Here is a 26537-nt window from a genome sequence, read left to right as displayed (position 1 = left end):
ATTTGGCAAACTGATTTTCAAAACAGAAAAATGTCTGACTCATTCAAAAGGTTTGATCCTAAGGCTTACAAATACATTAAGAAAATCTTGAAATGAATCAATGATCATTTCAATAGAGATGAAAATATTGTTCTTTAAAGGAAAATGGGGCGAGGAAAACCTGAACCTGCATTATGCACTCACCTTGTGCAAATATGCAGATAAACTTTTTGCGAGGCCAAAGTTAATTATTTTAGTGCCCGGACACATGAGTTCTGTAAAATGCCAAATTGATGCATGCACTCCAGAAAGCCAGCATTCATATTTATGTACATATGTCCTAGCAATTTAGAAAAAAAGTTTGGGATCCTACAATTTCTACTCTTCAACTGTAGACTCTTATTCTATATCAATGACTGATACGGACAGCCATCCAAAGTAAAGGGAACAGCATGAGGTTTTAAAAGGCCCTAGTGCATCCACAGATGTCACCATTTCAATCCCTGTTTTGTCATCTCAGGTTTTTCCTCCTCAAGTTAAATAATCATAATATTCATTCTGTAAGAGTTACATTACAAGAGTAAGCAGTCATCACATTTACTTCTGTAAAATCAAATGCCTGAACTGGTTACCAAGCCATTTTTTAAAGTTAGTACATGGAGTTATGAAATGCTAAATTCAAACCAGAATTGAACCCATATTTATGCTGATTCAACTATCTAATTCTGATTTTAAATGTAAACAAAATTAAACAGTGCATTTTTCCTTATTTAATAAATAATATCAAAAAGTGAACTAGTTCATATTTACAATATTGGAATAAAACAGTTTTGTCTAAGTTCTGCAATGTTTACAAGTATTGAAAGAAATTCCATATCCAGTCTGCATGGAGTCCACAGTGCAGGTTCTCATAACTACTGTTGAATTCTTGCACGGTTGTTTTGTTTTTGTTTTTTGCTGCTCTTCTGTTTGTCCAGATGACCTCATTGTGCCCTCCCAGAAAAATTCAACTGACTCCTTATATGCAGATGCATCAAAATTTCAACAAGTTTGTGATTATCTCAGTATCAGACGTGTTTTTATGAATTAGTCACATGAAGAGTAACAGAACATTTCATTTAATCTTCACAAATTCAGAGAAAGGGTTTTAAATCAAATATTGAATGTGCTAATTACACACTGTACATGTGACAACACACTTAATGTAGTTTACATGTCACTTTTATTTATTCCTGCAAACTGCTCATATTGCAGACTTTTTGATGAAATATGAAACTGAGCAGATTTCTTTTCCTACAAAATTATGGTGAAGACTTGCCCAGTCTTCTATTTTATTGCTACGAAACTTTACAGGTGCGCAATTTGTAAAACAAACCCTTTAGGGACTGAATAAGCATGTACACACAGAGAGACACACAACACAGATTCGAGAAACACACTATAACTAGAGGCCTGCAACCAATAAATCGCACCTCCCAACCTAATCAGCCCCAATCATATGCAAGTTTATTCAGGATTAATGCTTCTGCATTCAATGGGACTTAATGCAGTGTGTCTGCAGCCCAAATTGTTCAAATTTAGGCCACTCCTGAACCATGCCTGCTGTCTACATGAGGGAAGCTTTCCTTATGCCCTACACCCACATCAATCCATGTGGTCCTTAGCTGTTTATCATTTACTTATTATTTAATGATACTGTTTATCATTTACTCTGGCAACAGCCAGTTATAAAAATGCTGCCAGAGCAATGGTTTCTTTGTAAAGATAACTACAATCTGTAAAGACCAGAACAACTTACTAGGGTGTGTGTGAACATGGGGGCTGGGACAGGAACTGCTTTTTCCCCTCCTGAAGAGTACATGAGGTAGCCAAGGTCTTTGTGAGAAAACCACACTGACTGCTGTGAGACCTGCTTCCAAGTAAACATACACAGAATTGGGCTGCTTGTGGTGAGGTTTTACCTCCAGAGACAGAGTAGAGGAATATAATCTAGTTGTACAAGAATGGAAATTGAGGTGAAGAAAACACATTCACTATGTTGGAGCAGCTACTTAGTATTGCAATTTCAATGAAGAGAGAAACACTTCAGTCCTAAAAGGGTTAGCAAGAAAGCCTAATTTTTTTTTCCTAACACAAACCTGCCACTCAATCCCACATTTACAGTGTCTGAAAACAAGGTAACACATCTGGCACAGGAAAATACAGACATTCTATACTCATATACACAGATTTTTGAAAGAAAAAATAGTAAATGGCATGATTAATAATTGAAGTAAGCATTTTGTTTCAGAATAGAAGCCACTATGAAGCTATTTGGTCTGAAACAGGTTGCACAGGTGTCAAAGGTGCATTAACAACAATGTACTTATTGAGACAGATTTTCAGACAATCTGTATGATCCCTTGAGACTCTGACCTGTAGAATATATGTATTGGAAAGTTTAACAGTGACCTAAGATACAATGGTATAACATTAAATGGCAGTATTGAGTTTAAGTACTGTTCCCAATCAGAACATTCTAGTTGCTCTCTCAAACCATCAAGAGAGCAATTTACAAAGCAGTTTGAAACAACTCAACATGTCAAGTATCTCCCTCCCTCATGAAAAGTAAGGACCAGGTTATACAATCAGCAGACGTTTTTCATAGACTGTACACAGATGGGAGGATTGGCATGTCCGAGTGCCCCCTGATAAGGGAAAAAATCCTTCTTGCACACAGACATCTAGCATGGCCAGAAGAGGCCTACAATGATTATCTTTTCCAGAGATACTAGTTTTCTATGGGCTTGAAAGTTTTTCATATTCAGACATGTAGCCCCTCCCACCATCATCCTGGTGCTTTGGGAAAAACTTCATTCAGACTAATGTCTAACACGGCCTAAAAAAAGTTCCAAGGGTAAACAAGCCAGTATACGCTGGCTATGACTGTGAAGCTGCAATTCTCTGTCTATTTTGAAGCAGTCCAATATAAGCCAATAGGTGCATTTGAGTAGTAAGCAGTTTGAGAACAGGCAGGTTCATTTGCTTCAGAACTACTGTACAAACAACTGCAGGGAAAACTGAACATTAACAAGCAGATTAGCTTAATTGGACTTAGGTTATGGGAGTTGAATTGATAAATCAGTTAATGAAACAATGCAGCTCATAGGGGAAACAATTCAGAAAGGAGAAATGATTCCAACTGAGTCCTTCTCAGAACCATGAGAGGCAACTGAGAAACAACTGTTTCCCCCTCCCCATTAAGAGAAAAAAGGCTACAAAAGCTAAGCATTCTAACTTTACAAACTACTGCTGAATATGGAGTTTATCCCCCTCCTCCGTCATACTCATGAACCTGTAGTGGTGAAAAAGGCAAAAAAGAAAGCAAGTTCTCAGCTAGAATCCCTAAAACAAACATTGCCTAAACATCATAGGGCAATGTATGCCAGATACTGAATAGAATCAGATGCAGCTATATGCTAAAATGTCAACATAGGGGTACTGAAATACATTGGAAGGAATCTGAAAAGTTTACTAAACCATGGAATTTGAAAGCTTGTAAAAGTTCTAAATCAACTGTGTATGCAATCATTAATTCTTTGATGTTAGTGAAAACCCAGAATATTATCACTTGTTGATCTCAAGGGTAGTCAGCAAAATGCCTGGATCCACAAGCTGATACTTCATAATACTCAACATACTTTTAACATACACTGTGAAGAAATCTCCATCACATTACAATAGGAAGAAAGTTACACAGACAAGTATACAGGTTTGCAAGTAAATGTCAGTAAACAGCTTAAACCAGAGATAAGGCCACAATGAATCCTGCCCTTGGTCACTGAAAAAAGAGATGAGGTGAGGCAGTAATCAACTAGAATTAAGAACCAGTGGTTTGCAACAAAGATGTTGGGGAAAGGTCAAATGGTATGGAAAAATAGCACAGAGGAAGGCCCATGATAGAAATAAAAATATATCTGAAGAGAGGCATTAATTTAACCAAATATTTTAACTGCCACAGTCTTTCTTTCAAGATGCAGCCTTCAAATGAGGAAAAGATCTACTAAACCCAGCACTCAACAATATAGCTGAGGATTAAGACTGAAGATTATGTGTAAGCCAGTGGAACCCAGTAAGGCTTCTTGTGTAATCAAATGTTTCCCTATAAAAACCCATGGGTTTTGTATTAGCCACTGCACTGTTGGGGGGGGGTTGGGGGGGCAGTTGGAACAAATGAAGGTTTAGATAAAACTCAGTGTTTCCCCTATAAGGAAGGAGGAAGATTACATGCTGGAACTTTATTCTAAATTGATCGTAGTTCTGTGCTAGCAAAACAATCAGATATAGTTTCCACTCAATTGCCAAAAAAGAGGGAATACGACATATCAAATTCTAAATAAAAGTACCACTGATATTCATCTAGTGCAACACAAGGCCAAAATCAGCCACTTTTTCTCTCCCACTGGTGGGGTTTGGTCATCAACCCCTGGTAAAATCCATACAGAAAGCCATGGTTCAATGCATGTTGATGATGAACTGGCTTCTGCTCCAGTTAATCACCAAAACCTTCAGTCACTGGTATTCCCGGGCATATAATGAAAGGGAAATCTACTGGCCAGGGCTGAAAAGACACCACACTATCTTCCATGCATGAAGCTGCGCTCTTCCTTCTTTTCTTTCTGTTTTAATTTAAGTCCCCTGAAGGCTGCTGCTGAAGGTAAAAGGGACCTTCAGCTATGGTATCCCATATGCCACAAAAGGCAGCAGCTGGAGTGGCAACCACATGCATCTCCAAGAGATGGAGTAAACAATGCATCATGTACAGGCTTTAAAATATCATGGTCATGTACTGGACCGTTCACAAAGGCTTCTATGGAACTAGCCACAAAGAGCTTTAAGAAGTACTTTGAATAGAAGAAAGTAGTGGTGTAAATTGGCCCTCAGCTAATGTGTGAGTGGGAAAGGATTTAAACATTGCACTAGGTTGTTGGCAAGGAAGTAAAAGAGGGAGGAGGAGTCCACATCAGTGCTTTTGCAATCAGCCATTACTAAGTACTATCATTTAACTGTACAATCCACTTCATCCTCAATGCAAAAGATATCATACAAACTTCTAGTTCATAAGGTTGGCCTAATGCTTACAGACAACCATGGTAATTTGTGATGGCTCCCAATTCAAAATGAAGAGATGCACCTATCAATCCTGTTTGTGGCCAATGCTTCAAGAAAAATGTCATCATATGCCAACAAGACAGAAAACATGCTGCCAAATGAAGGTATTGGGAACAGTCCACTTGAAAAAAAAATCACACACACATTTAACTTACACTTAATAGCAAATTATGTACAGGAGTAGCAAACAATAAAAATAAAACGCCACCTGAATAAGTCCTGAAAATATTTTCTGATGCATGTATTGACTGTGAAAGGAAGGGAAGAACCCTTTAAACACCAACATATGCCAAATAGCATGAGCAGTTAGGGTAACTGCAAAAGAGGCCACATTTGTAATGTTAAAAACCTCATGAAGCAACACTATAAATACATAAAAAAGAAACACATAGGAAGAGCTATCCACCATGACCAAAAAGGAGCTCTAAAGTTAACATACATTGCATGTATTGCAGGCAAGGCAGAGGCATTTTTAAAGCTTTTGCACAAACTTCATATAATCTTAAAAAAAATATGCTGGCCTTTACAAGGTTCTACTTGCTGAAAATAAAAACAAAAAATTCAGTTCATAAAAAGTCACAAGACTTCAGTTTAAAAAAATGCAACAGTTCCAGCCACAGACCAAAAATATATATATATTTAAAAAACTGGAAGAGTATGGTAATTAGATTATACAAGCATGGTCAGGCTTGGAACCTGAATATACTTCAGAGCAAATGCTCAGAGGAAAAAAAAATATATAAACTATTTGGTAACAAAAGCGTACTATATGTTGTGATACAAAAAGGCATGGTGAAAATGTACCTTTTATACTAAAGCGTTCCTTGGTCCATAAAAACTATGTTATGTCCATGTTTTAGTTCAACTTGTATCCCAGCCACTTTTATTTTTTTTAGCTTCGTGCCCATTTTTAAAGAGACAACTAAAAATAGATTTTGAATAAAGGGGTTATTCTCCCCCACCCCTTTCAATTTTTTTATTGTGGCTTCTATTGAGATCAGCACTTGTAGGTGATAAGGGTTCAAAGAGAAGTGAAGAGAATTTTCCCATGAAACCACAAAAGTTTCGTTGTTTGAAGTTCTTGAAAGACAGTTTCTAAGAAGGTCCACACAAAGAGCAGTGGTTAGGAAACTACTGTTGCTGTTGATGATGTGACATTGGTTGGGTTTGTGCTGACATTTGTGTAACTTCCCTCGCTGTTCGTGTTTGCTTCACTGGATGCCAGGAGACTTGAATTGGCTCTGAGGATTGCTCCAGCTGCGCTGCAATGAGGTCGGGGCCCTGGCTCTGGTGTGTATGTAAATGTAAGGCTGGTGGAGTAGATTATTCCATCGTTCCGGACCAAAGTGACTGGAACTTGGACTGGTTGACGGACCCACCTCCAGCCTTCCCGGAATGCAGAAATATCAGGAACGACACACAGCATGCTTTCTGCACATCTTTTGAAAAAACAAGAAAAAGCATTGGCTTGCCAACAGTTTTATTGGTGAAGAAGAACTATGCAATTTCTGGATGTTCCACATGAAATATTCGGAAATCTGAATTCTCGTAAATAAAATGTGGCACCAAGAAAAACTGAATTCTTCAATCAGCCTGTATTTTACAACCCGAACAAAACTGCATAAACTCTCTTATTGTGTTCCAAAGTATAAACTACAGAATAATTTTTCTATATTTGTCTGGTTTCTCTAGTAGGAAAAGTGAGGCAGTAAAGTTTCACCCCCCACCCCTTGAAATCTTATGCATCCCTACATGATCTTCTGGCAGCTACTTCCTAGAAGATAAAGACCTAGTTTGCATAACACACAAGTTGTTCAGGCACAACTTGCTACAATGGGTTGCTGCATCATCCAAACCCAGACTGTTTCCCATTGTGTGGCTTATTTTTTTGGTAACAAGCCACCATGAAAACCCATGACTTGTCCTAGTGGTTGTTCAACCCACAATGGGTTGCTATGCTATCCAATGCCAGGATGACAATTTTATTGTGGGCTGTGGAGACTGGTTACAGAGCTGCTCAGAAGGAAAAGCAATACCCCCACCTCTCTTCATGATCTCACGCTTGCTGTCACCCATGACACCCATGATCTCCAAACAGTACTTTGGAATGACTTGTCACTGTTTTGCCACCCTTTAAAAAAATGGTCCCAGAAATTACCCAACAGCAAACATCAGGTGTCGTTGGCCTGTTGTTAGCATTATTGTCAGCCTTTCACAGGTGTGCACTTAAGGCCGTTCTATATGTTAGACCAGTTTTGCCTGGTCAAATAACATGTTAGTTTCAGCTGCCAAAAGGGAGCCAAGTGCCAAAGATAACATACATGGAAACTGACAAGGTGAGACCTTTTTATAGGCTAATTTGTGCACCATTGCTAGGAAACAACTGCCTGGCTGCCACTTGAAAAGCACCAGCAAGGAGGAAAAAACAGCAAAAGGAGGTGGGGCACTATCACTCACTTGGCAGTACTATCCTCTTGATTGTAAGTGGTGAACTGACAGTTTTCAGTGACTGCCAGTTTTTAAATGGTTTCCAAAGTACCCAGCATCTCCAGAAAGATATTAATTTCCTACTTATCAAAACTCCTTTTAGGAGTACTTACTATTACAGATCTAAACAGCTTTGTGTGGGAAGCAGGTGGGAGAAATATGTCAGGTGTTTTAAATTAGTTTAGTAGAACTAACTTGTCCTAATTATTTAGGTAGTTTAAATCTGGACTTTTAAACATCTGTAGTGAAATGCTGGCATTTTTACTGTCATGTGGACGTTATACTGTGTTTTTATTGTGGTTTATGCATTGTGGTAAACCATTCAGAAAGCCTCAGGTATTAAGTGCTATAGAAATAAACCATAATTATAGTAAAATTAATGCAAATTTCCCTTCTATTTAGTACCCAGCCCTTATATGTGCATCTATTTCCAGGTCTAAAAATTGAGCAAATATTCCCAGAAGTTAAAAAAAACCTTAGAAATTAGAGGTACAGAAAAGATTGTAGCAAATGTGGTGCCAGCACTATGGATACCCATACACTCCTTTCCAATGGGGTACAATTCACTTTATCCCATTCATTTGCCTCCATAAGTTTCTGTCTGTCTGTCTGTTTTTAAGAACCACCAGGGAACTCCAAAATGTTTGAATGTGTGTGGCAGGGGGACTTATGGCACCTTCCTGGATGGACTGGAAGCTGAAGGAAGCATTGAAAAGGTGCAGAGTAATAAGAAATATTGGTTCAATATTTAAATTTGAGAGGATTACATTGCTATGTGGATAATATTGCCCCCACTCCCTTTTAGGCACATATGCTTTTGTCACTTTCCCCCCTTTGCCAATACTTTGTAGTTGACAGCTAGGCATTTGGACCTTGGCAACTGGGAGCACATTACCTTATACACAGTCTTATCATTCTGTTGCCTAATTCATTTCACTGCTTTTTTAAATATTTACTGCCGAATCCATTAATCTGAGGGGACATTTTAAAACATGCATTTTTGAAGCTCTGAAATTGTTTATTTTAAAAGACAGTGGCAAACAAAAAGGGGAAACAGTTGGCTGGGTGACAAGACAGGTTCTGCTGTGATGGACACTTTGATAATGGCTGGAAAAATCAAAGTGGAAAGAGAAGAACAAGCAACAATGAGCATATCTGTCTGCCAGGTGCACCATGGACTATTCTACAAAAAAGTATGCCATAACTTATTTGTAGGATGGTTTAATGTGACATGTGAACTCAGCCGTAGGCAACACATCTTTGCAGTCATGAGTGAAAGCGGCTGGTGTTTAACCAACAATGAGAACAAAAATTCTCAGGAAGGTAAAATCTCTAATCAATTATGTCTTCTAAACCTATTCTACAGTCCCAACAAGCAGAAATAAACCTATTAGGCCTGTTGGCTTTGCAGATTTATTCCATGTATTCAGAATTAACAACCAAATGGACAATGTTCAAGTGCAAAGTAACTTTCAACAGAATAGCAGCCCTATCACAGGCTAATCAAATGAAGCATTGGGAGCACTTTTAATTGCTAGGATGAAATTTAAAGGTATGCTTGTTTATTTTTGAGGCTATTCTTCTCTGTTAATTTAATAAAAAAACATTTTAAAGACAGTCTCCTGAATGGTAATTTATCTTTAAAAAACCTTATGTGCAGGTTTTGGAAATATGCAAAATAATTCACACTTGATTACTTAGGGTTACTCCTTCATGGATCACTGCCTTGTTGTGGCGAAGGGGCTTGCATAGTTCAATGAAGCTATGAGCTATGCTGTGCAGGGCCACCCAAGACAGACAGGTCATAGCAGAGAGCTCTGACAAACAGGATCCACTGGAGAAGGAAATGGTGACCCACTCCAGTATCTTTGCCATGAAAACCCCATGGATAGTACCAAAAGGCAAAAAGATATGATGCCGGAAGATGAGCCCATCAGGTCAGAAGGTGTCCAATATGCTACTGGGGAAAAGCGGAGGGCTAGTACTAGTAGCACCAGAAAGAATGAAGTGACTGGGTCAAAGCTGAAAGGACACACAGTTGCAGATGTATCTGGTGGTGAAAAGAGAGTCCGATGCTGTAAAGATCTATACTCCATAGGAACCTGGAATGTAAGATCCATGAATTAAGGCAAGCTGGATGTGGTCAAACAAGAGAAGACAAGACTGAACATCGACATCTTAGGAATCAGTGAACTAAAATGGACAGGAATGGGTAAATTCAATTCAGATGACCATCAGGTATACTACTGTGATCAAGAATCCCTCAGAAGAAATGGAGTAGCCTTCATAGTCAATAAAAGAGTAGGAAAAGCAGTACTGGGATACAATCTCCAAAATGACAGAATGAACTCAGTTCGAATCCAAGGCAAACCATTCAACATCACAGTAGTCCAAGTCTATACCCCAACCACTGGTGCTGAAGAGGCTGAAGTTGACCGGTTCTATGAAGGCCTACAACACCTTCTATAATTAACACCAAAAAATGAAGTCCTTATCATCATGGGGGGTTGGAATGCTAAAGTAGGAAGCCAAAAGATGACCGGAATAACAGGCAAGTTTGGCATTGGAATACAAAATGAAGCAGGGCACAGGCTGGTAGAATTTTGTCAAGAGAATACGATGGTCATAGCAAACACTCTTTTCCAACAACCCAAGAGACAACTCTACACATGGACATCACCAGACGGTCAACAAAGAAAACAGACTGACTATGTGCTCTGCAGCCAAAGATGGAGAAGCTCTATACAGTCAGTAAAAACTAGATCAGGAGCTGATTGTGGCTCAGATCATGAGCTTCTCGTAGCAAAATTTAGGCTTCAATTGAAGAAAGTAGGGAAAAGCACTAGGCCACTCAGGTATGACCTAAATCATATCCCTGATGAATACAGAGTAGAGGTGACAAATAGATTTAAGGAATTAAATCTGATGGACAAAGTGCCTGAAGAACTATGGACGGAGGGTCGCAGCATTGTACAAGAGGTAGCAACTAAAACCATCCCAAAGAAAAAGAAATGCAAGAGAGCAAAATGGCTGTCTGAGGAAGCTTTACAAATAGCTGAGGAAAGAAGGGAAATGAAAGGCAAGGGAGAAAGAGAAAGATACACCCAGTTGAATGCAGAATTCCAGAGAATAGCTAGAAGAGATAAGAAAAACGGCAGGGACCTAACAGAGGCAGAAAAGATTAAGAAGAGGTGGCAAGATTATACAGAGAAACTATACAAGAAAGAGCTTAATGTCCCTGATAAGCACAATAGGGTGGTCACTGACCTTGAGCCAGACATCCTGGAATGTCAAGTCAAATGGGCCTTAGGAAGTCTGAGCAACAACAAAGCTAGTGGAGGTGACAGTATTCCAGCTGAGCTATTCAAAATCCTCAAAGACGATGCAGTAAAAGTGCTACACTCAATATGCCAGCAAACTTGGAAAACTCAACAGTGGCCACAGGATTGGAAAAGGTCAGTTTACATTCCCATCCCAAAGAAGGGCAATGCCAAAGAATGTTCAAACTACCGCACCATTGCACTCATTTCACATGCTAGCAAAGTTATGCTCAAAATCCTACAAGCTAGGCTCCAGCAGTATGTGGACCGAGAACTACCAGAAGTACAGGCAGGATTTTGAAGAGGGAGAGGAATTAGAGATCAAATTGCCAACATACGCTGGATCATGGAGAAAGCTAGGGAGTTCCAGAAAAACATCTACTTCCGCTTCACTGACTGCTAAAGCCTTTGTTTGTGTGGATCACAACAAATTGCGGCAAGTTCTTAAAGTCATGGGAGTACCAGACCATCTTATTTGTCTCTTGAGAAACCTTTATGCAGATCAAGAAACAACAGTGAGAACTGGACACGGAACTACTGATTGGTTCAAAATTGAGAAAGGAGTTTGGCAAGGCTGTATACTGTCGCCCTGCCTATTTAACTTATATGCAGAGCACATCATGAGAAAGGCAGGGCTAGATGAATCACAAGTTGGAATTAAGATTGCTGGTAGAAATATCAACAACCTCAAATATGCAGCTGATACCACTCTAATGGCAGAAAGTGAAGAGGAACTAAAGAGCCTCTTGATGCGGGTGAAGGCGGAGAGTGCAAAAGTTGGCTTGAAGCTCAACATTAAGAAAACTAAGCTCATGGCATCCGGTCCTCTCACTTCCTGGCAAATAGATGGGGAAGAAATGGAGGTAGTGACAGATTTTATTTTCCTGGGCTCCAAGATGACTGCAGATGGGGACTGCAGCCAAGAAATTAAAAGACGCCTGCTCCTGGGGAGGAAACTATGGCAAATCTAGACAGCATACTAAAAAGCAGAGACATCACCCTGCCAACAAGAGCGCGTATAGCCAAGGCTATGGTTTTCCCAGTTGCAACCATGTATGGCTGTGAAAGTTGGACCATAAGGAAGACTGAGCGTCAAAGAATTGAGGCCTTTAAATTGTGGTGCTGGAGAAGACTCCTGCGAGTCCCTTGGACTGCAAGGCGATCAAACCGGTCAGTCCTAGAGGAGATCAACCCTGACTGCTCTTTAGAAGGCCAGACACTGAAGATGAAACTCAAATACTTTGGCCACCTAATGAGAAGGAAGGACTTCCTGGAGAAGAGCCTAATGCTGGGAACAATAGAAGGCAAAAGAAGAAGGGGACGGCAGAGAATGAGGTGGCTAGATGGAGTCACTGAAGCAGTTGGTGTGAGCTTAAGTGGATTCCAGGGGATTGTGGAGGACAGGAAAGCCTGGAGGAATGTTGTCCATGGGCTTGCGATGGGTCAGACACAACTTCGCAACTAGCAACAATTTAGGGTTAAATGTTTAGCTAAAACTTAAATAAATGTTTGATAGCTGTAATGTACCTACAGAGTTTGAAATGTATCTACGGAGTCCTAAATGCCCCACACTTCAACATGATCTGAAACTGCTAAATAAAAAACTTAAAGACAATACTATACCTGTACATTGTTTCAGCTTCCACATCCCCAAACCAGACACGTAAATTTGGAGTAAAGTTCTGCCCAGTTAGTTCCAGCATTGCTACATCCCCACCACCGTTCAACTAGAGATGAAAAAAGGGACATGTAAGATTTAACAGGAGTACGTGAATGTGTTGAATGCAGGTTGAAAACCCAGGAATGCAGGCCTATAAAATATGACTAATTCAAATCTCTGGGGGAAATTGGCTGAAGAGGGAAAACATTCATCCCTGTGTGACAGGTATAGGACATCAGCTCCTTTCACATAAATGAGCCTTCAAGCAACCTTGTCAAAGAACAAATGAGTGCTTCCATTACTTCTACCTGTCTTTAACTACATTAACACACCAGAGTAACTCAAATCTCTAAATAAAAACATTGCAAGATATGATCGAGAAAGGAATTTATAACTGTCTTGCCTAGCAATATATCAGCCACTTCACACATTATGCTTTTCAAGTATACACCTATATCATCTTATGTACACATCTATATACAGCAAGGGGGTAATTCATATGACATGACACCTCTCTGTGGGTTACCCCACAATGAGGCTGTAGAATGCACAGGTTGCATTCCACTGTAGTTTTGAATACAGAACCTCTGCTTAAGGGTGCAGTGTCAGCATGGGCTTCAGGGTTATGTCTGTTCTAGAGTTATGTGATGTTGCTGAACCTCACATATCCCACGCCCACCAAGTTCTCCCAATGGGGGTTGCATATTCATGTGCTCACCTGTGGGTGCTGTGGCTTATCATGATTTAGCATCATTAGGAACGCAGCCAATGTGTAATGGATAGTGTGTTTGACTTGGGTCAAAGAAACCCAGGCTCAGTAATGTACCTCACTGGGCAAGTTGGGAAAAGTCATATACACTCAGCCTAACCTTTCTCAGAGTTGTGGGAGAAGCCAAGGGTTCAATTTAGAGGTACTTCTTCCAACTCTGGAGAACCCATCCAGTCCTTCAGATTCAACCTTTTATGTGCTGCCCTGAACATTCTGAAAGTAGGGTGATGGAAAATTAAATGAATAAGCACTCTAATACATATACATGAAATGAAGCAGGAATTTGCTGAGATCAATGGATGATGTCACCTGGATCTTGGAAGTTCTAAAATTAAAAGGTAGTTTCACAGGTTAACAAATTAACTTGAAAGCCACCAGACTTCAGTGATGCAAATGGCAAAACGCATGGAGGTGAGAAAAAGCAGTTGTATGATTTCATCGTAAGTATCACCAAACAAGCTCCCACATCAATCAAGCTCCATTTTTGCAGTTTGCCATGTGCACAGTGGTTGTTATTATGATCCAGTTGATAAACATTGTAACCTGGCTTGTTTTGTTTAATCAAGGTTAAACACCAACATTAGTATTCAGAAAAAAAAAATACCTGAAGACTTTCCACAACAGGCACAGGTGTTACTGGTGCATGGACAGGTCCCATCCCCTCATAAAATGTATACTCTGCCTTGTCTGTGCTAATGATTGTCCATGAAGCTCCATCATTTATCATCTCTTTATTTGGTTCTTTTGGGCATGGAGTGGCCTTTTTGAAGAAGAAAAATAAGAGAAATTAGATAGGATACTAACAATGCCGCAGCGTTTTAGTAGACAGCATATACTAAATACAATCCTCTTTTGTGTTGGATTGTATAGGACTGTAAAGTATCACATACTCCCAGCATCAATAATCTTTTGTCTAATTGAGGGGTGGGGGGGGTGGCTCTGCCTTCCTTGCACACATAACTATCCTTCCATCCCAGACATACAGAGGACATTGGTTCCCCTGAAAGATTAACATATGAGGGACATATGTTCCCTCAACCAGGTTTCACAAATCACTAGAGTAACTAACAAATCACAAACTTCATATTGGGTCTAATATTAGGACAGTGTGATATTACAGTGCCCTAATATTAGATCCAATTTGAAAATGCCATAGTTTGTATCTTGCATTTATTGCTTCTTCCTGTGAACCTCCTTCAGTCTTCTCAGATTCTCCCCATCAAATCCCTAACAGCTGGCTAGATCAGTTGCTTATAGCTTAACAGCTCGTTCTATGACATTTTGCAGGAAAGTGAGGTTAGCCAACCTTTTCCAACTCATGCCTCTGCAATGCTCCCTCAAACAATGCCACTGTGGTCAGGAGAAAGAGGTTTAAGCACACCTGATCAGGAGCTGCAACCTTATGCCCTTGAGCTACTGAATGAGTTGAGCTTCAGGGAGATTACTTTGGCGTGCATTAGTGGTTTGTAAAATAACTCACTTGAAACTGGATAATTCGCTCTTGGGAAAGGCACAAGTACATTCGTTCAGTATCTTTAAGGTAAAATGCACACTTATGGAGCTGTGACACTGGATCATCTGCATCTAGTAATGCGGTTTGTTTGTCCACTTTACGGATTATCTGCAGAGAAAAGACACACATTTAAGAGATCAAATGTAAGTTCTTCATGCTGAAATGTATGAGTTTACTACAGCCAATTTTCACTGAACAATAATAGAGGGTGAGGGATTCAAACTGTGTGAAGCATTTTCACTTACCCTAAATATACTGGCAGAGAGAAACTGTGTTCAGTTTTGCACAACTTTCAGAATATGTCATCAAACTTAATATGTATATAGCTTTTTAAAGTGTACAAACCACTTCACATACATGATAGTTACTGTTTTGTAAGAAATGCCTGCATTATTCTTCCCTTATGACTCAAAGTCTGAGACCACCTAGGGAGAGGTCACATATGAACTCAGGGCTGCCTGTCTTACAGCTCATTCTCTTAAGCTCTCTGCTAACAAGCAAGCCTCTATAAGAAGCATCTTAATTTAAGCACCAAGCGTAAACCTATATGGATTTGGACTTTTCAACAGTGGCCTCCACTGTTCTAATACACTTCAACATAATAAATAAAGATGCCCTGTTAACAGCAGCAAATACGCATATTAAGCCTTGTAGGTTTTAAAGACAAATTAATAATCAAGATCTGCATTTCCTTTATTCTTTAACAAGGCACAAATATTTTTAAAGTGATTAAAAGGTAACTTTTACAGTGAATAAGTTAAATATACCAATCTTGGGAGTGCCATGCCGGTAACTGAACAAACAAGTTTGACTGTCTGGCCGTAATGAATGTAGCCGTCTCTAACTGTGAATTCTTCTCCTTCTGATTCATCATCATCCACTGCATAGAAAAGAAAGGTTTCAATATGTCAGAAAATCAGTGATTTCCAAAATGATGCAACTACACTATTGCTGTATTACAGTATTAATTCATGCATGCAACTACAATAAAGCAAATCAATTTTCAACAGTGTAAGTTTTACTTACAGAGATGAATATAAAATGCTCCCCACTGTTGTGAGCTGGCGTGAAAGTTTCCTCCTTCAACGTGCAAGTATCTGGTGCTAACTGTTTGCGACCGAAGTCGATTGAACAGTGCCACTTTTGTCCCTGATGCAATGCACACTGCAAAAAACCACATGAGACTTAAATATGCCAGCCTTTAGACTAGACTTCAGAAAAGCCTGCATTAAAAACTGATGTGTATACAAAAAAAGTTACTCCCAAGCAAATTGTAAACACTTCAAAAACAACTCCAAAGAATGTACATCTTTAAAATATAAAAACTGACTCTTGGAATTAAAGTTTAAAAAATCAACAAAAGCTAAAAATTTCTTAGGTGTGGCCACAGTTATAAGACTTAAAAGGACCATACCTTATATTCTTTAAAGGAGGAAATTTTTAAAGTTGTGGGTTATTGAATATCAAACTTTCACTATTGTCTCAAAAGTCCAGTAGGTGAAAATAATATAGCAAAGTTCCCCTTCTATCATCTTCTGCAAACCTCATTTGTCACCTTTTTCCAGTAATTAACATTTTCAATTTTAATAAATCAAATTACTTTTTGTGTACTACTTTGCTATGCCATTTTCTCACAATACTGGGCACCAAAATGAAGATGTACTATGTTCAATATTTTGCATTGTACAACCTGTGGTTGTGGAATCCTCCACAACACAGCAAGGTTGCTATAAACAGTGGAAAGTAGAAGGGCAGTGACATTTCTGCAAACTCTACTTTGGCTGTGAAGCAGAATTGCAGACTGGATCACCAGCAAATTTTGCAATCTTTCTTCAGCAGAAGGTAAAATCAAAGTATGATTTGTTGTGAAGTGGCAAGGCCCTGTCCCATTAATACCACTATAATCAACTACCCTTCTGCTTTTCCCACCCCAAAGCTTTTCCTGAACCAACACTACTATTCAGTCCTTATGAAACTTGATTATCTAACAGAATGACTATTTGGGTGTTTGAATCTGCATAATTTCTTTCCTTTTCCTTCTGTTATCACATTACAGGTCTTTATTCTGAAATAGTACACTACTTTGAGTGTTTTGGCAAAAGGGCAGTATATAAATGTTGTAAGTATGTGGAGCAGTATATAAATGTTGAATTAGAGCTGACACAAAGAGGCACTATAAAATATCTGTTGCCAAAACATACCATTTCAACACATGGGAGAATGAATGCTTGAAAGTTATCCCACATAAAATACACATAATCCTAAAATACACTGAACACACAAAACATAAAGAGAAGAGAAAGGGCTAGTTTAAAAAAATCCCTGTGTAAATTTATATATGTGACAAGTAGTTTATATGGATAGCATTCAATCTTCCCTGTGGTCCAGACTGGGTACAGTCCAGTAACAAATGCATGCAGGTGACCCCTGCATTTCTTCTTCAGCTCTTAAATTTCATAATACTGTTACAGCAATTGCAGTAGGTAATGTTTCAAAAGTTGAAAGGTGCCACTGCTGTGTTTGCTGTGGTAGCTTATGATCAAGTTAATTTCCAGATTCAAGCTATCCTATTGCTCTTTCAAAGCATATACTGCCTATGTAAGATTAAATACATTTTCCTTGTTAAAATCCTTAGTTAAATTAAAATAATCTGCAAATACTTACAGTCTGCGTTTTTCAGTGACTGTTTCTTTTTAGAAGGTTTGGAGATTACTTTGATCCGTTTACTGAGGAATACACCAATATCATCACTATTACCGTAGAACATTTTTACGGATAACATGAAGTGCTTTCGCTTGTCAGAGTCGGATATGTACAAAGTTTTAGCTGTGCAATAGTTCTGTAGATAAGAAGAAATAGCTAGCTTGATTTCTCTCAAAGAAACCCAAGTAAAATGTAAGCAATCCTGGATCAATTCAATGGAAGACTACAGTAGTAACACTGCAAATATCTAGGTAAAAATGTCAAACTGTCAATGGTTTTATGCCTTTACATTCCAGGGAGGACTGCAGACTTTGTAAGAATCTGGTACATGGTACAATCTCATTTTTGCACCATGGAGAGAACATAATGAGTTAGTTGGTCTTGGTGGATTTCTTTCAACTTTCCTCAAGGACATGTTATTCTTAAGAAGGCAACAGATAGACAGTCTGTTCATACATCCAGTCAGTTCACTCCTCCCTTCCTGTGACTAGCTTAACCAAACAAGAATGGATAACTTCAGACATCCAAATCAAAGATCTCGACTTGTTTCTCCAAAGAAATGAGACAATGTTTACTTGCTTAAAACCCTTAGCTTGTCTGCCAGGTACAAACCAGGATCTCAGGTTCGGACATCACAAACAGCTATCAAATTCTGGTTATTACTACCTATTCATGCAAAATGGAGGGAAAAAACTGAAAAAACACCAGCATGCAACTTCTTCAAAGTAAACTTGGATAAGTTTAGTATGCAAAAATGGCTACTGTGTTTAACAAAATGTGGAATATAGCTGAATACATTCTTTGACTAAACACACAAAAACCTGCGATTCATAATAAGAATTTTGTGTAGTAATGAACAAATAAGCCCTAACAAGTGAGCAACTATGTATAATCACAAAACCCTGTTCTTTACTTTCTCTTTACTTTCACTAAATTGGTTAGACAACTAGAGGAATGCTCCTTTCCTTGAGAAAAGCCATGTCTATGACCCATAAAGACTTCAGTTAAGCTTTTAAGAGCTAAAGTCATATGGTTCCCTAACAACTATGGATGGTGATAAGCTATTTCCTCACTATCTCAAGTTTTTATATATCACCCAACACTATGAAGTATTTTGATGAAATCTATGCATATAATGTTAAAACAAATACTAAGGTTTTCAAACACTTCAGGAGACTGTATTACATCAAGAACTTCATAAATGTATTGCTCCTGAAACAGTAGTTTTTTTGGGAGTCATAGTACAGCATGTTTGGCCATGTATCTGTTTGCATAATAATATTTAGAAGTTGACAGGCTGTTTACATAAATAAAATATTTGAAATACATCCATGTGTGTTTCCAGGCAAAGACAGTTAAAACAGTTCACTATCATTACAGTACACAGTATCTATCATTTACTGAGAAGGAACAGAGGTAGCAAGATAGTGACTTAACTGAGAGTGAACAAAGGAAACGTATCAATGCTTTATTCTCTCATACCATTTATAAAAACACGACTGATAATATTCCATGCATCTCTGAATTTGTACAAGAAATACATAAGTGTATTCAATTTACCTTTCCTTCCAGGTTTAACTGCTGCATTTCTTGGTCACTATTTCCTATCCCAATAAAGGCGCATGGTTGAGACTCTTGTTCAGAGCAGCCATCCCGTTCCATCTGTTCTTTTTTTTTCTTCCACCCACTACCCATAAGATATACGCATGGTGGGGGGCAAAAAAACCTGATGAAGAACAGATTGATATGTAATGCTTTGTGCTTACACTGTGTACTAGGTTGAAACTACACTGAGCAAATACATTTTTTAAAAATCTGCATCAAGAAAAACTAGACTATCAAATGTATAAATGACTAAGAGATAATTTCTTCAGTATTTACTAATTTAGCACAATTTATATTATTTCCACTTAGTCAATGACAAGGAACTATGCAAAGCCCTGACACCCGATACAAGGTCAACGGTTTCTAACGCCTTGCAAAACCTACCACATTTTTAAAAGCCATTTCTAAAACCAAAATGGAAGATTCTCAGCATGCTTTACTCGATCCTCAAAATGATCATGCTAGGGAAAATCAAAGGCAGAAGAAGAAAAGGAAAACCAAATATGAGATGGACTGACTCTATAAAGAAAACCACAGCTTTGCATTTATAAGAGCTAAGCATGCCCGTCAAGGATAAGATATTTTGGAGGGAATTCATTCAGGGGGTCACTATGAGTTAGAGGTGACTTGATGGCTTGTAACAATAACAAATGACTATGGTATTGTAGAAGATACAGTGCCCTGGCTTCATAACGCAATATAAAGTTGTCTGCACTGTTACCTATTAGTAGTAAGATTTGGATATGGTGTAGTGAAAGCTAAAGACTGAGTTTAATAAGAGAGAGGTGAAGCAGTTGCTTAATTAATTACATGGAGAACAGCTAGACTTCAAGGGTACTTATCATCATCTAGATTATTTCTGTTTAAAGGGTTATACCCCAAGACATAACTTCCCTTAGGATAGCCAACTTGATGTGCCTGTATCATATTTCCTTTCCTTTCCTTTGCATGGGAAACATAGGAAGCTGTCATCCTAGTTAGATCCTTGGTCAAGTGAACCTACTACTGACAGAAGTTCTCCAAGATTTCAGGTAGGAATTCTTCCAACCCTAGCTGGAGATACTAGACCATCCATATATGAAGCATGTGATATGCCACTTTACTATGTTCCCACCAATGTTGCTATCTTTCCATAAAGGGATCATCTGGTCACCCTTTTCTGAACTTTTTCTAGCTCTACAATATTTCTGAGATTTAGTGACAAAAACCATACACTATATGTGGCCACATGACAGATTGGCTTTATAATATAACCCCTAATGCAGAATACAGAAAGTGTATATTCTATAAATAAATATAAATACATATTATATTCTATAAATAAATTTTAAGGGTCATGATTTTTCAGATAAAAAGAACAATTTTACTTTATAATCCTAACCAGATGCCATAAGCTTCTGAGTCTGGAGGTTTACAATCATCCAATGCAGAGCAGGCAATCTTCACTTTCCCATCCTCCTGCTTTGCATCTTTTCTAGAGGGGCTTTTCCTCCTATCTAGCATGAGCATTTAAAAAGGAGAAGGTAGGAGGCTGGAATGGTTTCAGGACACCATGTACACTGGCCTCCCCAGTCTCCTCTCTGGCCCTCAAAATGCCCCTTTACCACTCTTTCAGATCACTGTTCCATTCATAGAGAGTAGCCAATATGATTATTTCTGCACTGACTATAAGGGATTGGAGTTGAAGCAGTTTGCAGGTCCAAGGTCAAAGCACTGTCTCTAACCTTGAATCTGTGAAAAATCCTGCGGACCCTCAGATGTTGTCTATGGGTCACACAATTAATTCCTTGACCCTCTTTAAATTAAGGGAATGAGAGGAGTATTGTTTTTAGAGGTTAAAACCTGTTTTTAGAGGTTAAATATTAAGTGCAATAGAATGTACAATATTCAATATAGGACTTCTCCAGAGAATTATCTCTACTCTAGTTTTACCAATATAAAAGAAATGTTTCTGTTAAAACAAAAACAAATATAGATTTCATTCATTCTTAGCATTGCTGTTTGGCCCTGCCTTTAAATGACTAGACAAAGAATGCCTAAACACAAATGAAACCTGAATTCAGACACTAGATGGAGCTCCACTCAAAGAATTAGAGTTCCTTCATGGTTAGAGTTATGCAATCTTTTTTCAATTAAAATTTGAAAAAAGCACATGTAACCAAACTTTCAAAGAACAACATTACAGCATTAGTAAAACAATCTGACAATCAATACTTCAGACATCACATTAACGGTAGAAAATATTAGAACTGCCTGAACATTCCACTACATTTAATGTAAGATTTTTTCCTGTAATCGTAAAGCAGGACAAAAGAATATATAGTTCAAGACACCAACAAAATTCTTTACCTCTTTTCATTCCCATAGGATTTCTGTGCAACTTTTGCATGAAGAATTAGAACAGTTTGATCACCACGCTCCTTTAAATAATTTCTCATAGCTTCCCTAAAATTTCAAGAATATAATGAAGTTAACAGAAATGTCCTTTGAACTTTCGTAAGGCTATAAGGAAACATAGAAAGACTGCAACATCTCAATAACCACAGCCTATTACCTTCTTCAGAAAGCCACATAGATGAGGGCTTAACGTGGATAGATTCTTCAGGTGAAATGGCCTTGCTCCCTTCAGTTCAATCCTTCCTGTGTTGAATCAGTAGGGCCTGAAGGAAGCTCTAATTGTATCTGCTTGAATGTGAGTGGAATTCTCTATTCAATCAGCAACCTGATGAAACCATAAGAAAAGTTCTACTCACATTCAAGTACGTGGGACAGGTGCCTGTAGATGACCAGTGTGTATGGCTCTAACTCTCTGACCAATTGAAGTTGTTATGTGTTCAGGTTAATGTTTAAACAGGTTTACGTTTCAAAACATTCTAGCACAATATGAAAGGTGCAAGTTATTTCAGAATACAGAGACGGACTAGTCTTGCTTACTGAATGACTAGTGTTTGACCTTCTCAGATTAGACAGTGGTAGACTGACAGTGAGGATAGGGGAAACTTTACCTTGCCTCTGACTCCCGCCTCCTTCCATAGCTAAGTATTTCCAGTCCCATCCCATTCCAGGCAACAGAAGAATATGAATGAGCAAGTGTTCCCTTTTACCACATGCCCATTCTTATACCCTTTTTCAGTGGGGTAGCAGTTACATGTAAGCATTTTTCCCATTTCCTAAACACCCCTCTTCCTTTAACTGTTCAAATAAGCAAAATGACTCCAGGGATCCATTAGAAAAGGCACTGTGACCGCTACATTCTCTGTCCCAGTTGTTTACACCAGAGGTGTTGCAAAGCCAAGAAATGCTTCAATTGAAGCTGATGGCCAGATTCTTGGGTGAATATGGGTCAAGAATCTGTCCTGTGACACCCCGTAGGAAGAATCTTATGACATCCATGAGCATAGTCATGCAGTTTCACAACCAAAAATAAAGTCCTGGAAACTGAACTAAATCCATTATTCTGGCTAGCCAGACAAAATATCTGTTGACAGCAAACTTTTTGCAGCAAGATTCTTTGAATCCCAACTTTCATGTTTACTACGGAAATCTGCAATTTTGACTCATCATAAAAAGTTTTGATGACCATAATATATTGATTATTAGTTGTGATCAAATGAGATAAATGCAATCTGAATTTAATGTTTTTAGATCAATTTAAATGTTTTCATATTTTTATCTTTTTATGAATACTTTCATTGGAGTTACAGTGTATCACAGAAGTGAGTACACCCCTCACATTTTGTAAATATGTTATTATATCTTTTCATGTGACAACCCTGAAGAAATGACTTTGCTACAATGTAAAGTAGTGAGTATACAGCTTGTATAACAGTGTAAATTTGCTGTCCCCTCAATAACTCAACACACAGCCATTAATGTCTAAACCGCTGGCAACAAAAGTGAGTACACCCCTAAGTGAAACTGTCCAAACTGGGCCCAAAGTGTCAATATTTTGTGTGGCCACCCCTGTGCACGCACGCTCACTGGTGGCTTGCTCGCTTGGAGATGGTTTTGAACTCACTGCGAGATCTCTGAGCGAGCAAGTCGCCGCTGTGCCCACCTAACGCCACTTCACACGCGCCTGACACCTCACCGCGCGTGCACCCAGGCACCCCCCCCCCACCAGCCTGCGTGTGTAGCCGCCGCATTTCAACGGGCCCCCTATTGAAAAAGTTTGAGGACCCCTGCTCTAGGTGGTATCCCAGGGGACACTTAAAGGATTGAACAAGCCTCTTCTCTCTGACAGCCATGATGACTACATGATTTTCAGCTCACTATGGCTGTCAGAGAGTCCCTGTTAAATAAATAGAGCTTGTACCCTGGGGGAAATGCAATAGGGAAAACTTCCAGTTGGGGTTGGCACATTGTGCGGGGGGCTACAGCCTAGATGGTGTCCAGTCAAGACTGGGCATTTTTTCCTATTGCATCTCAGGGCAGGAATCCTGTTTGTGCTGTAGGGACAAAAAGAAAAAACAACTTTGTCTCCATAATGCAAACAGGGTTCCTGATCTGAAATGCAGAGGGAGTACTGGTAAACTGACTGAGCACTCCCTGCCATGTGCTGTCTCTGGCAGAAGACTTCTTAGACAAGAGCCAGCAATCTCCTTGGCAGTGCTGCCCCATTCCTGAGCACCATCACCAAGCAGATTAGGGACTCCCACTTTCTGCCCAAGACTGGGCCTCTCATGCAGGAGATGGGAGTCCCAACCCTGAGTGGTACTTCCAAGCACATAGGGCATCCTCCTTGTCAAGAAGAAATAGATCCTGGCCATCCTTGCTGGTGGCTCAAGAAGTCTACTCTTGAGCCACCAGCAAGGATGGCTACTCCAGGCTGCTACCGGCTGGAAAAAGCTTGTGACAGAGTGTTATGCAGGCACTTTGGAGGCTGATGCTCACCTGGAAGCTGCTTGTCCATAGTGAGGGTGCTGGGGCTCACCCATGGTTCAAATCACTGTGGATGCTAACTCTAGATGGTGTTCAGATCACTGTGAGTGATAACAACCCTAGAAGAGCCCATGGTCTCTATAGGGCGGCTTGTTTGAAAAAACAAGCCAGCATGTGCAACACAGCCCACGACAAGGGTGGATGGTTGTGTCATCTGAACCAAGTCAATGTGTATTATTCATGTTCAGAACTATAAGAGTAACTCCATGGTTAAGAAGTTAGCATTTGTTTATTAATACAGGACTTGTCTTCCAAATAAGGCAAACTTCTAGTTTTTCTCCATTTTATTTCAAACAATAGTTGGCTACCATTTGTAAAAAGATAAAGAGATGATTACTTTTTACAGATGATTGCAGAGAGATGATTATAGAGGTGATTGCAGCCTTTCCACATACACAGAGAGAGAGACAACGAGAGACAGAGACAGAAAGAACGAACTGAATGTAAGTTTATTCTACACTCCTTCTAAAAACTATGTGCAATATCCTTGTTGGTCTATGAATGAGTTTTCATTCCCTGAAAATGGGACAGTTTCTGTTCTCAGGCTGAATGCCATTCCATCTTGCAAACCTTAGTTAACTTGATGGCAGACCACTAGAAGAGAACCTTTTTTATTCAGACTTTACAAGGAATCTGACTTATGAATGACTCTTGTCTATAAGAGGGTTATTTTGAAATTTTAAAAAGGAATTCAGAATCTAAAGTTATTGTTAGGAGATATTTTTCTGCTATGTGATACAAATTAGAACTGGACAGACCCAACTTAAATGTATGAGTTAAATTCTTTCTTGTGACCTATGTTAGAATTCAAAGTCTCTCAAATGTGAATTTGTTAGATATTTCTCATGGTTTCAGCATACATAGACAACTAAATAATGGGAAAGCTAAGTGTTACAATAACATCAGAAGCAAAAGGCAACAACTACTGTTGCAAAAAAGAGCATTCATTATTTAGCAATGGGAAATTTCCATTCTTCTCAAGCTCACTCCTTTTAATCAGATTTGTCAGATGGAGAGGTCTGAAGTATAATGTTATATATATATATATATATATATAGAGAGAGAGAGAGAGAGAGAGAGAGAGAGAGAGACAGAGAGAGAGAGACAGAGAGAGAGAGAATTTCAGTTACTTGAAAGTTGGAAAAGCCATCCCTACTGTGTGATTCATACTGCACACTGGCTGCACTCAGGTGATCAAGCCCTGCTTCATATTACATCATTGAAAAAGGATAGAACTGTGACAGAGAGCACAACTTTTATTCCATAGGGCTTTGGGACAACCTATTTTAGACAGAAAAAGCTCTTAACTCTTCAACGCTTCTTGTTCAGGTGCAAACATTTAGTGTATTTTTATAAATAAGTAAGCTGTCCTGAGATCCCGTGCATAAGGGACAGCATATAAAAGTTTTAAATAAATAATAAATAAATAAATATGAGCTATGTTATGATCACTTGTTATTTGTATTGCTTTTCAATATTGTACAGCCTTTTGCATATTGCAAAAGCAACCTAAAATGTTTTCAGTAGAAATAGTGCCACTTCTGTTGCTAGAAGTTCTGCTACAGAACTGAGGTGAAGACTTTATGCCAGCCATATTGTGATTATGATGTCCTCGTCATTCTTTTTATAAACTCTGCCATAAATTCAAAGTTGATTTATTGTTTGGAAGGCAAGAATAATACAGTATGTTCAGACTGAGCTCACACATGTAAAACTCTTTCTGGGCATGCACTTTGGATTACAAGTGAAAAGGTGGAGAGCGGGAAAATCTCTACTTATACAAAATTAGCAAACCAAGTAGAAATCTAAGATAGAATTCTTCTATAGGACATCTAATTTTCCATATGAAAGTTTGGATGGATAGATAGATATTCAACCATATAACTGCTAGACTCCAAGAACAGTTTTTCAATTATATCTGCTGCTTACATAAACTTGGCTCTAGTCAAGAATGAAAGTGCCATGTCTTACCTGGTGAGCCGCTTAGGTGGAGGTCGCTCACCAAATTTCCTGTAAGCAAAAGAAAAAAGCCATTTATAACATGGTTTGCTCCACTAAAAGTCTTTAAAGTATGAAATTTATATCTACCCTTTTCTCTTCAAGGTTTATGAACAACAGTGTATTTTATTTCATTAAAATGCACATGCAGATATTCTTTATATCCAAAAGGATTTAAGATTTCTTAATTTCTTAAGCTTGTTTACTTGCTCCAGCCCCACAATCATCTGATTGTCTTTTTCTGCACCTTTTCCAGATCTATAAAATTTGAGGTACAGAGACCAAAACTTCACACAATATTCTAAGTGTGATTATACTGTAGATTTATATAACAGTTTTATATCTGATGTTTTAATTTTCATTTTCTTTTCTAATGATGGCAAACATTTGCCTTTTTCATAGCACACTGGG

The 26537-nt window shown here is 38.7% G+C and overlaps 1 protein-coding gene across 2 annotated transcripts in view; it reads right to left on the bottom strand.

Moving 5' to 3' along the window:
* Positions 1-734: 734 nt before the first annotated feature.
* RBPJ (recombination signal binding protein for immunoglobulin kappa J region) overlaps positions 735-26537 on the bottom strand; it is a 48037-nt gene continuing 22234 nt past the window's right edge. For both annotated transcript variants that reach the window (XM_044417689.1, XM_044417690.1), the window contains exons 2-11: positions 26100-26138; positions 21537-21632; positions 19143-19308; positions 17544-17718; positions 15906-16043; positions 15647-15759; positions 14847-14987; positions 13971-14126; positions 12561-12664; positions 735-6569 (exon numbers count right to left, since the gene is read on the bottom strand). In XM_044417689.1, the coding sequence (XP_044273624.1) occupies positions 6254-6569; positions 12561-12664; positions 13971-14126; positions 14847-14987; positions 15647-15759; positions 15906-16043; positions 17544-17718; positions 19143-19308; positions 21537-21632; positions 26100-26138 (1444 nt within the window). In that variant the 3' untranslated portion in view covers positions 735-6253. The remainder of the gene's footprint in view (positions 6570-12560; positions 12665-13970; positions 14127-14846; positions 14988-15646; positions 15760-15905; positions 16044-17543; positions 17719-19142; positions 19309-21536; positions 21633-26099; positions 26139-26537) is intronic.

This window comes from Varanus komodoensis, unplaced genomic scaffold (genome assembly GCF_004798865.1).
Source record: "Varanus komodoensis strain SLA01 unplaced genomic scaffold, ASM479886v1 scaffold9, whole genome shotgun sequence".
Taxonomy (NCBI): Eukaryota; Metazoa; Chordata; class Lepidosauria; order Squamata; family Varanidae; genus Varanus; species Varanus komodoensis.
The sequence above is the reverse complement of the archived record's forward strand: the minus strand, read 5'-3'. Positions and strand labels throughout refer to the sequence as shown.